Raw genomic sequence first — 13,838 nt, 5'->3', positions numbered from 1 at the left:
ATTTATTTCAGGTCTCCAGAGAATGTGATTGTGTCTTCACTTAGGAACGTCGCTCAGAATTGTATTGTTTTGTCATAAGGGATGGAAAACCTCACGGTAAGCAGAGTTTGATGTACACGTGGTTCTTTAAATTTGTGATAAAATAGACTGGAATTTAAAAAAATGTAGTGAGGATAAAAATCAGGCTAAATCTATGGAGACCATGCTCCATGTATCCTCTAAACGGCTTTATGTCATCATCCAGAATATATAATCTATATTTTATTTATTAATTGTGTTTTTCTTAACGTTACAAAATGTTCTCAGTCATGCATTCATTTGTACTATATGTTATGTCTTTCAATTTTTGTACATCCTTTAATTTTTCTACAGAAACAACATTTTGTCCAGACTTTAACTTGCTTTTATGAATTCAAACTGTAAACTGCCTTTTCCCTGATATCTGACATTCATTTCTTAAATATGTGTGAATAGACATGTAATACTGCTGCTGACTGTCCTGTCCTGTCCCTCAGCCAGAACAATGGCGCGAGATTATGAACAAGAAGATGCTGTTCCCTCCGGAGCTCATCAGTGCAATTCAGGAAGGGAAAATAGAGCTGCTGTGTGGACTGTTGAAAACCGGTGATGGCATCATCCGTCAGCTGGATGAATCTGAGGACCGCCAGTGGAGAGAGGCCCTCAACCTGTCCATCCGCCTGGGCAATGAGGATGCCATGGACACCCTCCTGCAGGGGGTCAAGTTTGACTTCCGTCAGATTCATGAGGCCCTGCTGGTTGCTGTGGACACCAACCAGCCCAGAGTGGTGAAGCGTCTGCTGGACCGCCTGGACCAAGAGAAAGGCAACAAGATGGATGTGCGCTCCTTCTCTCAGGCCATCTTTGACCACTCTATTGACAATTCCCAGTTTGCCCCCGGTGTCACCCCTCTGACCTTAGCCTGCCAGAAAGACCTGTATGACATAGTCACCATGCTCACCCAAAAAGGTCACATCATCCCATGGCCACATAAGATATCCTGCGCCTGTCTGGAATGTCGAAACGGGCGGCAGTACGACCTGCTGAAGTTCTCCTTGTCTCGCATTAACACCTACCGTGGCATCGCCAGCCGTGCCTACCTGTCCATCACTTCTGATGATGCCATGCTCAGAGCTTTCAGTCTCAGCAGAGAGCTCCGGAAGCTCTCACAAAAAGAGCCAGAGTTCAAGGTGTGATGATATTCCTTGATATCCCCGCTTACTGTTGATATTGGGTGTTTGTGCTGTTGCTTGACCTTGGCTGTGATGCCTCTCTCCTGCAGCCTCAGTACCTTGGCCTGGAACAGCTCTGTCAGGAGTTTGCCGTTGAGTTGCTGGGCATGTGTCGCAACCAGAGCGAGGTCACCACCATCCTTAACAGCTGTGGAGACGAGAGCCAGGATGCCTTACAAGAGCAGGCCTTTGAGGAGGGAATACCCAACCTGTCACGACTGCGGCTTGCTGTCAACTACAACCAGAAGCAGGTAACTAGATGCAAAAACCGCTGTCAACCAAAGACAAGTCAAAGGAGACATATGCTTGATCCATAATTTCTGTCTCCCTTTCTGCGTGTCTGTTTTCGTGTAGTTTGTGGCACACCCAATCTGCCAGCAGGTACTTTCGTCAATCTGGTGTGGGAACCTGGCAGGCTGGAGAGGCAGCAGGACGGCCTGGAAGCTGTTTGTCTCCGTGGGGATCTTCCTCACCATGCCTTTCCTCTGCCTTGTCTACTGGATTGCACCAAAGTCAAAGGTCACATTGCCCAAAAGTCTCCAAATGTAGAGAATTCTTATACTTTCTGACAAACTGTGACAACTGAGTTGTATCTTAAATCAATGTAAAAGTTTCATAGACTGTCATGAGAGGCATTCAATTAAGAAAATAACAAATTAACAATGTCTCTTGTGTTTTCTCCAGGTAGGAAAGATCCTTAAGATTCCTGTGATCAAATTCCTCCTTCACTCAGCCTCCTATCTGTGGTTTCTAATCACACTGCTTGGAGAATCAATAACAATGGAGATGTATCGAGACAAATTCGCTTCCCGGCAGCAGAATATGCTGCACAGCTCCTTCCACATGGTGTGGGTGGTTGGTAGGTTCACTCTCTCTATTCTAACTCGTAATAAAAAACATTCAAAAAAAAATTCTTACCTTAAAAAGAAAAAGGGTTTATATCAGGCTCATGCTGTGATGTCGCTTGTAGGATTCTTCTGGTATGAGTGTAAGGAAGTGTGGATCGAGGGGCTGCGGAGTTACTTCCTGGACTGGTGGAACTGCTTGGACATGATGGTGCTCAGCATGTACCTGGCGTCCTTTGCGTTACGTGTGCTCATCATGCTCAAAGGTTACCTCCTCTGCCATGATCATAACGGCGCAGAGGAGTGTGTTTATTTCACCCAGACTGGTGAGAAAATGTTGTCACAGAATTTGTCCAAATTGATTGTTGGACGTCTTCTTAAGTTCTTTATGCTCAACTGGTCTGTTTCTGTGTGAAATTGTCCCTCAGTGCGTGAGGACTGGCATCAGGAGGACCCCCAGCTCATTGCCGAGGTGCTGTTTGCAGTGACCAGCATGTTGAGCTTCACACGGCTGGCGTACATCCTGCCAGCCCATGAGTCTCTGGGAACTCTGCAGATCTCCATCGGAAAGATGATTGACGATATGATGAGGTACAAGCACTTTTAATTTTGCCTCCTTCACTATACATTTGCATATTTGTATATTGGTCATTGCCTGCAAGGGAAGTCAGGACACATGACAGAACCAGTGAGAATGTTTTTTTTTCTTTTTTAGATTTATGTTTATATTGATGATCATTGGAACAGCCTTCCTCTGTGGCATCAACAATGTCTATGTTCCTTACGTCATCTCTCCACATCTTGGCAGGTAGGAATCTGTGCTGACCCTGAGGCGACAAATATGAGTTCACATGGTTCACATAATCTTTTTAAAAGAGTAGTCTGACATTTTGGAAAATATGTTTATTTAGCTATTTTCCAATATCAGCTGAAATTATTATTATTATTATTTTACATAAAAACATCATAGCTGATGAAACATCAGCTGATACAGCATATTGTCGGATCAATCATTATCAATACATCTCAAAAATCCAGTATCAGTTTTTCCTTAAACCAGATTACGTATTAACCAATACACAAATTTCAAATACATTAATATTGGAGTTACCTTGATGAATACCTTTCTATTTTGACTGTTTATACTGTTGTTTCAACAATTTGAATCAATTTAATCATGCTGGTTTCAATGATTGAATTGAATCTTTAAAACAAACTCCATTTGGCATCTTGGTGTGAAAACTGTGAAAAGTGCTCCCAAAAATTGTGAATACAGAAGTTGTGCCGGACAGTTTCTGTGGGGAACAGTATGCTCCTCTTCTAAGAATGGTTAGTTAAATCATAGTGTGATTTATCATCAGTTTTATCATGATATCACTCTCCACTGCTCTGCTGCAGGTTTAATGAGACCTTCCACTTCTTATTCTGGACCATGTTTGGCGTGGCCAACCAGGACTACGTGGACATGCCACAGTTTGTGTTGGCAGAGTTTGTAGGACGGATTCTGTACGGCATCTTCACGCTCGTCATTGTCATCATCCTGCTCAACATGCTTATTGCTATGATCACCAACTCCTTTCAGAAAATTGAGGTAAAGAGAGATTTTTTTATGTCATGCCTGCAATAAAGGGAGAAACCCTACTGATTGTCGCTATTATTTCAGGATGATGCAGATGTTGAGTGGAAATTTGCTCGGTCAAAGCTGTACCTCAGCTACTTCAGAGAGGGCCTCACCATACCTGTACCCTTCAACATCATCCCCTCACCCAAAGCTGTCTTTTACATCTTAAGGTGAGCTCTGAAACTTCAAAATACCTTTAACTTGCAAAGACACATCATCATTTTTTGTAGTTTTTTTTTTATTCATTCAATTCAAATTCTGTTCCAGGGGTATCTTCAAACAAATCTGCTGCTGCTGCTCTTGTAATTCTGAGCAAAAATATCCCCCGATAGCCTCTATGGTAAGTGTGTGTTTAATGCTCACATTTTGGAGTCAATGTGACTGTAGTTAAAAAATTATTTCAATATACACATTCTTCGCTAATTATACCCTGTCTCTTTTATGTCTGTATTATCTACTAAGTCCAATGATAAGGGATCTGAAGACAGCCAGTTACCTTACCGGCAGCAGGTGATCAGGGCTCTGGTGCAGCGCTACATTGAGTCAGCTCGCAGGGAGTTTGAGGAGACCAAGAGGAAAGGTAACTGTGACACTGGTACCAATCTGTCTGTTGTCTCACACACCTAACTTACTTGTGCATGGAACCCTCCTCCTCTCCTGCAGATAAAAAAGCTTCTGAGTGGTTTGGAGGAATATTTACTGTCATGAAAAGTGACATGGAATGAAAAAGTGTCATGAAATCACTGTCATTTGAAAAGGGGTATGAAATAAAAATGTCTTAGATTCTTTCACAAATTATATGTTCTTTTCATTTATACATGTTACATATGATTATTTAATTCATAAATATTTATTTATTTAATATTTAACACTTTGGAGCCAGATTGTAAATCCTGTTATTTTGAATATGGCTTTAGACAGAATTGTTGACAGAAGAAGAAAACAACTTTTTTGAGGTATTAAATACAATAGATTAGACATGATACTATTGCCTTGCAAAAAAAAGTTATATACATTGGTAGAAAGAGAATATATATAATTATTTGCAGCAGTTATTGATTGATTGATTTTGATTGTATTTGATTCAATCTTCCAGCCTGTAGAAACTGGGTGGGATTATTTAGTATTCAAATGTCTGAAAGCTGTGTCTTGATTGAGGGATTATCTTCCCCCAGATATCGGTAATCGCATCACTGAGCTGAGCAAAGCAGTCTGCAGGATGCACAGTGATATGAAAGTGATCCAGCAGCTTCTGATGGATGACGGACACATTCCAAGTGATGCGTTGACCAAGGATGGCTCCTCCATACTAGGGAAATACATAATTGGCGCCAAGAACAATTTCAGAGGTTTTAACAGCAGACAAGAGGACAAGAACACATCACTTCAAGTGACAGTTCACCATGAAGACGAAGGGGTTGATAAAGAAAAAGTTGCAGATGCAAAGCAGGAGTCAGACACACAACAGAATCAGGTGGGTGAATGTGGAGCAGAGGGGACAACGCAGGTAACGGACTGTGATGTGGTGAAGATGGAGGAAGGCAGAGCTAAAATAGAGACAGAAGATGAAAAGGAAACTGAGAAGGAAGAGCAGGTCGAAGCAGACAAAAATGAAAATATGTACAATAAAATAAAAGAGGAGGGGGCAGCAGGAGCAAGTTTTAACAATGTTGAAGAAAAGATGAAAGCCGAGGTCACACAGGATGAAGCAGAAAATATAAGGGAAGAAGAGATACACACAGGGGCAAAGATTGGTGAAAAACACACAGAGGCAACTACTGAACCAATTGAGAGCATCAAAGTCAGCAATGAAAAGACAGAGACAAAGAAATTAGTAAATAAGTTCAAAGACATAGAGCTGCAAGAAAAAAAAGTGGAGGCCAGATGGATGAAGGGTAGAAAGTTCGAGCATAATGTAGCTGAGAAGTCTGGTGTCAGAGAGAGCAACGACAAACCTGGAGTTCAGAAAACCATTCCCTCGCCAACAGGCAGCAGCAGCTCCCAGGACACAGGCTTTGGTTCACAAGAAGGGGAGGGGTCAATCGATGGGTCGCTAGTGAGACCTTAGTGATGTCCCACTTTTTCTATGTCTACACAAATGAGCAGTGACTTCTTGGAGATTTCAAGTCTGCAGCTTCTTCATTTTGGCTCTGGATAGTGACAGCGCTAAAGGTGGTGAAAGTTTGTCCCAAAGTTACATATTTAAACAACTACAGATCAGATTGAGATAATATTTTTACGCTTCTGGTCTAGCCTAGTCTAGACTGGTCAAAACTTTGGTCCTGTACAAGGTACCTTGAAAACTAAGTGCCAGCAAATGAAATGTCAGTTTGTATACAGGACATTTTATAATCTAATCAGCCCACTGTCATGAAATTTATTTAGCACATTTATGCTCCCAAGAGACTTGATTATGATAATCCACACTTTCATATTATGAGGTAATAATGAATGTGGTTGCCTCTTGGGGTTACTAGCAAAAGTTTCACATTTTTGGGGTATATTACAGTATAAATATAGTCCAGCACATAACCCATGATAAAACAGAAAACTGACATTTTTACACTTAAGTTTTTGTATGGTTTAATCAAGATTCATTTATGGGTTCTAATCTTTATCACTGAAACATTGAAAAACGTTTCATGTCGTGTAACCAGTCCTGCAAAAACCTATAGCTTTCTGGATGATTCTACTCACATGCTGCGTGAAAAACGTGACTGTGTATTCCTCTGACACAAGAAAGCCTCAAAAGAATTAGTCATAAAGATAAATTCGATTTTCACAGTTCTGGAAACTCTTCTCTTATAATTAATTACCAAGAAAGAGATCATTCTGTTGCTAATCCTCTCATCACATTTTAAATTGACCAACAGTTTTAACTCCAAAAAAGTAAGTCAGCAGCCTGATGAGATATGTTTAGTATAACAGACAACTTACACCAGTACACCTCAGAAAAGTGCCTTGTGACTAGGAAATTACACTAATTAGGACACTAAAAGTAGTGATGACCTCAAACTGCACATTATGGGGGTGGAGTTTATTTGTCAGCTGATTAGGGCAAATCTGTAGTTTCACTGCTCATTCACACTGGGTGTTCCTGTCTTCTTCACTTCCATTTTCAAAGTTCTCTGTTTAATGGCAAAGATTCTCTGGTTTCTCATCATATGATACTCAGATATCAGAAGAAAATAGCCATGCGTTCGATTAATGTTTCGCACAATTCTTTCTTTGTAAAATAATTAAATACTTTAAAATTACATTTGGCTTTGTCTCTGTAATACTTCTTACTTCTGTTGACTGAAGTTATCAGTTAATGTTGTCTTAGTGTTTCTTTTTGGTAGGTGGCAGACCTACATGTGATACTACAGCGTGACAGTGCAAGTCTCAGCTTGCTTTACACATACCCATGAGATTCCCATGAGGTTGCATGCATGAACACACCAGTTCATTAATTCACCACCTCACCTGCAGCATTTCCTGCCCCAAGACACTGTATCCAAAGTTTCCCACTGGAAAAACACCTTTGCATGTAGACCTTTGTTGCAGTATTGCATGACTGATGTCATCACCATGAGCACAGAAAGTTAAAACATTTTCCATCATTCACCAGCAAAAAATAATTCATTTCTTACTGGCATGTTGTGTCACCAGCAAATCACAATCATCATCCCGTTAGAGCAGCTGTTACATCTCCTGTGATAAAGAAGCCTCACTTCCCTGGCTCTCATTTCCTAATAAACATGAAATATTAAGATCAGCATGTTAACTACTTTGCCATTATGATTTTGCATTTGTCTAGGTAGATTTTTTTTTTTTTTTACCTTAGTTCTTGCTTTGATAAATGCAGATCTAAATATGTATAATGACATAAAGTTTGTATATATGCTAGATTTTGGGGGATAATTCAAGATTGACATATTCATGACTATAATGAAATGGCAAAGGTAAGAGTTAAATCAAGACCATTGCATAACAAATTTAATTTTCCACACCTAAAATACAGATCAACAGTTCATTAATGAAACACACACACTTATTACAAAACTATATAAAAAAAATAAGGGTGACTATTAATTCATTACACCTTCTTCATTCTATACATACCACATGAAGGAAATTAAGCAAATATTAAATAAAAACTGCAAAGATTTGTGAGTTCAAGACAGCGGCAATTGTAAAATACTTTTGGGACGTCATATACAAATAAAAAGCACATGCTGTTTCAAAATAATACATTGTCAATGGGAAAACCCGTGATTAAAGGGGGAGTGCACTTGTCTGAATGAACACTTCATTCAAGAGCCACACATCAGACATTCATCTTTGTTCGCTAAGGAACAGACCATGGCAGCTGTGTTGCGCTCTTTGGTCTCCTCCTCCACGCTCTTGTCTGACGGGGCCTCCTTCAGTTTCTCCTTGTTCAGGGTGAATTGAATGGGGTTGGCAGCAGGCTTCGTCCGCAGGTAGTACATGCCAGTTTTCAGGCCCTGCAGAGAAAAGAATACAGGCTTTAAGGTGTTTCTGGCCCTGCAATGCAGCATGCATCAAGCCTACTTTCCCTGAGTCCTGACTTACCAACTTCCAACCATAAAAGTGCATGCTGGTCAGTTTGCCATAGTTTGGCTCAGCAATGTGGATGTTAAGGGACTGGCTCTGGTCAATGTAAGCTCCACGATCTGCTGCCATCTTGAGGACAGTCTTCTGGGAGATTTCCCACACAGTTTTGTACAGCTGCTTCAGATCATCAGGGATCTCTTCAATATCCTGCGGATAAATCAGACATTAAAAAAAAATTAAATCATAAGAGCGTTTAAAGCAGTGATATGAATAATTTAATCAGTTAAGATTTTAAGTGTGACCCTTTACCTGGATTGACCCGTTCTGAGCAATGAGCTGGTTCTTCATTTCATCACTCCACAGTCCTCTCTCTGTGAGGTCCTTCAGGAGGTGAGGATTCACAATCTATAGGAGGGGCAAAAATTACACTTAGCAACCCTTCCCTCTGTGGACATGCAACTTTGGTGCAAAAGACAGCAGATGCATTCAGTGCTGACCTGAAACTCTCCTGAGAGCACCCTGCGGGTGTAGATGTTACTGGTGTACGCCTCAATGGATTCATTGTTGCCCAGGATCTGGGCAGTGGAAGCTGTGGGCATGGGGGCTAAGAGCAGACTGTTCCTCACACCATGCCTGAAAACACACAGGGCCAGAGGAAGGTGCAAGTCAGAGATGAGCTAAAATCTCCACACACAGTAGATATGAGACAAGGAAAACATTCAGAAAGACTTACTTGGCAATTTTTTCCTTCAATGCCTTCCAGTCCCACAAATCTGTCGGGGTTTTATCCCACATGTCATACTGAAGGATCTGGAAAACAAAATCAGTTAGGACCTGAGCCTAAGCTTCTCAACTGTATCCCAGGATGGATTTGAGACATTGTGAAAACTACTCACTCCCTTGCTGACAGGAGAGCCAGTGTAGGTTTCATAAGCACCAAGCTCCTCTGCAAGTTCACAGCTGGCCTCCAAGGCAGCGTAGTAGATCGTCTCAAAGATCTGAATGTTCAGTAACTGGGCCTCTGGACTTTCAAATGGATGACGCATGAGGATGAAGGCATCGGCCAGACCCTGCACACCAATTCCAATTGGCCGGTGACGCTTGTTGGACCTTTCAGCCTGAACACCAGGACAGAAGACAGAAGAGCCATTTGTTAACACTGAGCACACAAGACCCGGTTGTGTGGTTGATAGAGATGCAACACCAGACAAGAAAGCATACCTCAGGCACTGGGTAGTAGTTGATGTCAATAATCTTGTTCAGGTTTTTGACGATGACTTTGGTGACAGATGCAAGCTTTTTGAAGTCAAAGGTCCTTTCTGGGGTGACGTACATGTTGAGGGCAATGGATGCTAAGTTACATACTGCAACCTGAGTTAAGGAGAGAAGAAATACATTTAAAAAATAATATTTACAAAATAATGTTGTGGTTCAAATAAAGTTTACAGAAATCTAGCAGCTACAGCTAAATCTATAGATGTCGATATAATATCTTCATCCCCTCACCTCGTCTTTGCTTGTGTACTCCACTATCTCTGTGCACAGATTACTGGATTTGATGGTGCCCAAATTCTGCTGGTTGCTCTTCCTGTTGCAGGCGTCCTTGTAGAGCATGTATGGTGTACCAGTTTCTGTCTGTGACTCGATGATGGCATACCACACCTGCTGAGCCTTCACCACACGCTTAGCCCTGCCCTCCTTCTCATATCTGAGGACAAACAGGATTCACGAGACAAGTTAGCTGAGAAATGAGCTGAGTGTTGAGAACAGTGTTTAGTCTATTGATCTTACTGAGTGTAGAGCTTCTCGAACTCCTCTCCCCAACACTCCTCTAATCCAGGACACTCACTGGGGCACATCAGAGACCAGTCCTACAAGAATATCAGAGGAACAATGAGACTTTTCCAAAAACTGTAATGTTCAACATTTTAGCCGGAGCCTAGAAGTATTAAAGCCGGCAGAAAACATACAGTAGATTATAGAATATATAGCGTAATTCAAACTGTGGACATATGCCACATATGTGGGATCTGAGTTCTGTATTCACCTGATTGCTTTCCACTCGTTTCATAAAGAGGTCCGGGATCCACATAGCGAAGAACAGGTCTCTGGCCCTCTGCTCCTCTTTACCTGTGTTCTTCTTCAACTCCAAGAACTCAAATACATCGAAATGCCACGGCTCCAGATACACAGCAAAGGCCCCAGGTCTCTGAACAGGGGAACACAAAGAGTCAGGTGACTAAATTTACCACTAGAAGTGTCTCTGAAGCAACAATGTCAAGCAACATTTCTGTTTCTATTGTGAATCTCAGTCTTTACCTTGTTGCCACCCTGGTCAACATAACGTGCTGTGTTGTTGTACACTCGAAGCATAGGAACCAGCCCATTGGAAACGCCATTTGTCTGAAATGCATGAACCACATTAAGTTATATAAAAAACATACATGGTGTAAATTAAAGCTCCTCTATTGCTCCTTGATTTTACTCTCTAATGTGTATTTTGCTCACCCCAGCAATATAGCTGCCTGTTGCTCTAATGCAGCTAACTGCCAATCCAATACCTCCAGCTGATTTGGAGATGAGGGCACACTGCTTCAGTGTGTCGTAAATACCATCGATGCTGTCATCCTTCATGGTGAGCAAGAAACAACTGCCAAAACCCAAACAAAGTAGATCAGGACAAAAAAAAAAAAAAAATCAAGAATCAAGAATCCAGTTTAAAATAAAGTTTCAGACATTTGGTCAACTTTACTCAAGGCCTACAAATGCCAACATTTTTGTAGTCCTTACCTTGACAGCTGTGGCCTGTTGGTGCCAGCATTGAACAGTGTAGGTGAGGCATGGGTGAACCACTTCTCTGACAGTAAGTTGTAGGTCTCAATGGCTGCATCAATGTCTACTTTATGAATCCCGACAGCCACTCTCATTAACATGTGCTGGGGTCTCTCAGCAACTGCAGAAACAGAGGTTGAAAAGCAATCAAACCAATAATAAAAAAAACATCCAGACAACAAAGGACATGCTTCTCAAGTTAAAAAAAAAAGAAAATCAACTCTCACCTTTGCCATTAATCTTCAACAAATACGAGCGCTCAAGAGTCTATTAGAGCAAAAGGACAAATAAGATTTATATGCCAAGGATCTGGGTAAGATGTCAAATGTATGACTAGAAAAAATTAGTAATTACCTTAAACCCAAAGAAGTTGTAAGAGAAGTCTCTGTCATAAATGATGGCTGAGTTGAGGCGCTGCAAAGAATAGAAGGACATTATTACAAAAATTCAAAACACAATTACAGTGACTTCATGTTTGAAAACATGAACAAAAATATGGCATCAAAGGTGACGTACAGCCTTGTTTTCAAGGACAATGTCGAGCGTCTCCTTGGAGATCATAGGAGAATGGCACTTATTTAATGGGTTGACATAGTTGTACAGGTCTTCCATCACATCTACAAAAGCAAAAAAGGAGAGAAAGTGTAATACTAGTAAAAATGATTTTTACCACTTTAACAGAATTGAATGAATCACTGTTTTATAGCAGAACACAAAGACCACCTCCACCAACATTATAAAAAATAATACATTTGATTGAATTACATAATGAAATTAAACATAAAATCAAGGACACAGCCAATGCTAAGTATTAAATAAGTGTGGCTATTATTAAGGCTGTTATTTACTAATTAAAATGATTACAAGATGAGACATGTCAAGATCTGGGTGGCTAACTACCCAGGCTAGGCATTTTCCTGAGGGAAACCATGACACCACAATGTGCAGCTCCATCATTTACCAAAGATGTTGCACCAGAGAGCATCATAATTTCACTTCATAATTTTTTTTTTTTTTTTTTTTTTTTAAATGGTAACTTCACACTTTTACTCACCACTGAATACTTTCTTGGTCTCTTTGTGCAGGTTAGACACAGCTATTCGTGCAGCCAGGATTGCATAGTCAGGGTGTTTGGTGGTGAGGGTGGCAGCAGTCTCAGCTGCAAGAGTGTCCAGCTCCACAGTGGTGACACCACTGTACAGACCCTGGATCACCTTCATTGTAATCTGGGTCTGCAGACACAGAGATGATGATTATTTAAAAAATTGCAGGGTTTTTGTAAAGACAGTTTCAATGTAGTTTGAACTTACAGGGTCCACAAAGTCAGAATTGAGTCCATAGCAAAGCTTTTGAATGCGAGAGGTGATTTTATCAAAAGTAACTCCCTCCTGGCGGCCATCTGAAAAACAACAGGCAACATTAGTAAACTTTCTCCTCCTCCTCTGTTGTCATTTTCTGAAGTGCAGTTAATTTCCGGGTTTGTTGATGAATACAATCACATCAGAACCATTATCTATTAACTCGACTCCCTAACCTACCCAACCAGTTATTATGGCAACAACAGGAAGACACCTGTTTCGCGCCATTACAACAGATGCCAGTGCCTGTCAACAATAACCCTCTTCGTACACATAATTATAGAGTACAGTTAGTGATGTGAGCGCCTTTATTTTGCTTAAGTGGCTAGAGAGCAAAAGTTGTTAACGTCTTGGCTGTGACGCCGGTATTCAAAAAAGTGTTAAATTTTAGCTGTATCATAGTGTGTAAAAAGTGTATAAAATAATAGTATAATTGTAAATACAATATAATAAACTCAGTCTCTTTCCTTTCATAACTCTTTGTTTGCTCTTTGTTTAAAGTCTCGACGGAAACACCCCGCGCAAAGAAACAAAAAACACATTTTAACATGACATGAAACTGAGATGAGGAATAGCTAAAGTGTGGTATTTCTTTGCAGTATTAACACTTATCATAGCATTTTCCTGTATTACACATCTCCCGCACCCTAACATTGCCTTATCTGACAGCCAAAAAAATTGAAGTTAGCCACTTTACCTCGCTTAATCACATGCATGTTGGCAAAGCAGATGGTTTCCTCAGACAGTCGTTGTTGGTGTTATCCTCTCGCCTGGACAGTCCAAACGAATAAAATGAGTGTGATTATAGCAGGTTATTATACTGTGAGAACAATCAGCCCGCACAGTTGAATCTCAAACTGAGAGCGCCAATAACCCACAGACCAGTAACAATGCTTTGTGTCAGCGGCTCAGCCAATCAGAGAAGACCCCGACCGACTCCTACACCAATCACATTCCATCACTCAGGCTATTTTATAACTTCCGGTCGCCTTTTCCGGTTGAAATCTGGCGGGATATTTCCAAACAACAGGTCTTCTTACATCATATAATCATCAGCTTTATTGCAACAGCAGGATTACTGCTTCATATGTGCTGTTTGTTGCAGTAAACAAGTTGTAATAACACTACATACAACCACACGAGTGTCACTTTGATTAATTTCCTCCCTTACATGAATTAACTTTGGTAATGAATTTTAAATCATATGAAAATACAAAATATAAATATCAGTCTTTAAATATATCAGCTATAAGTCCTATGAGTATAGTATATTACTGTAACAGGGGTGACATCCTTAACAATGATAATCACCAGCCCGTTTCAGTGGCACTTCAGACAGACATTGTTGCATATTCAAGAAATGCAAATAAAAATT

At 40.6% G+C, this 13,838-nt stretch overlaps 2 protein-coding genes across 2 annotated transcripts; one reads left to right on the top strand and one right to left on the bottom strand.

Moving 5' to 3' along the window:
* Positions 1–81: 81 nt before the first annotated feature.
* Positions 82–5,784, top strand: LOC111234555 (short transient receptor potential channel 2-like). Its single transcript, XM_022762702.1, has 13 exons — positions 82–96; positions 516–1,208; positions 1,301–1,501; positions 1,605–1,769; positions 1,935–2,109; positions 2,221–2,421; positions 2,524–2,686; positions 2,811–2,903; positions 3,494–3,686; positions 3,759–3,886; positions 3,984–4,056; positions 4,179–4,296; positions 4,892–5,784. The coding sequence occupies exons 1-13, from the start codon at positions 82–84 to the stop codon at positions 5,782–5,784; spliced, it is 3,111 nt and encodes a 1,036-aa protein (XP_022618423.1).
* A 1,895-nt stretch (positions 5,785–7,679) lies between these two features.
* Positions 7,680–13,308, bottom strand: LOC111234317 (ribonucleoside-diphosphate reductase large subunit-like). The gene is made up of 19 exons (XM_022762326.1): positions 13,161–13,308; positions 12,416–12,504; positions 12,160–12,337; positions 11,622–11,722; positions 11,460–11,519; positions 11,333–11,372; positions 11,064–11,226; positions 10,782–10,923; positions 10,593–10,676; positions 10,321–10,482; positions 10,065–10,144; positions 9,780–9,981; positions 9,495–9,644; positions 9,170–9,391; positions 9,007–9,083; positions 8,771–8,906; positions 8,583–8,678; positions 8,292–8,480; positions 7,680–8,203 (listed from the first exon to the last, which is right to left on the bottom strand). Exons 1-19 carry the CDS (start codon positions 13,177–13,179, stop codon positions 8,012–8,014), a joined length of 2,382 nt encoding a protein of 793 aa, XP_022618047.1. The 5' UTR covers positions 13,180–13,308; the 3' UTR covers positions 7,680–8,011.
* Between the last annotated feature and the right edge of the window lie 530 nt (positions 13,309–13,838).

The sequence above is a fragment of the Seriola dumerili genome, unplaced genomic scaffold (genome assembly GCF_002260705.1).
Source record: "Seriola dumerili isolate Sdu_G_001 unplaced genomic scaffold, Sdu_1.0 BDQW01000449.1, whole genome shotgun sequence".
Lineage (NCBI taxonomy): Eukaryota > Metazoa > Chordata > Actinopteri > Carangiformes > Carangidae > Seriola > Seriola dumerili.
This window is presented reverse-complemented; position numbering and strand designations above follow the sequence as displayed.

Bases quoted from the DNA above. Each gene is read 5' to 3' on its own strand.
- LOC111234555 (XM_022762702.1), top strand. The intron at 2,422-2,523 runs GTGAGAAAATGT...ATTGTCCCTCAG, and splicing joins TGTTTATTTCACCCAGACTG to TGCGTGAGGACTGGCATCAG. The intron at 3,887-3,983 runs GTGAGCTCTGAA...ATTCTGTTCCAG, and splicing joins GCTGTCTTTTACATCTTAAG to GGGTATCTTCAAACAAATCT.
- LOC111234317 (XM_022762326.1), bottom strand. The intron at 11,520-11,621 runs GTACGTCACCTT...TATTCTTTGCAG, and splicing joins TTGTCCTTGAAAACAAGGCT to CGCCTCAACTCAGCCATCAT. The intron at 9,392-9,494 runs GTATGCTTTCTT...CCTGGTGTTCAG, and splicing joins ACTACTACCCAGTGCCTGAG to GCTGAAAGGTCCAACAAGCG.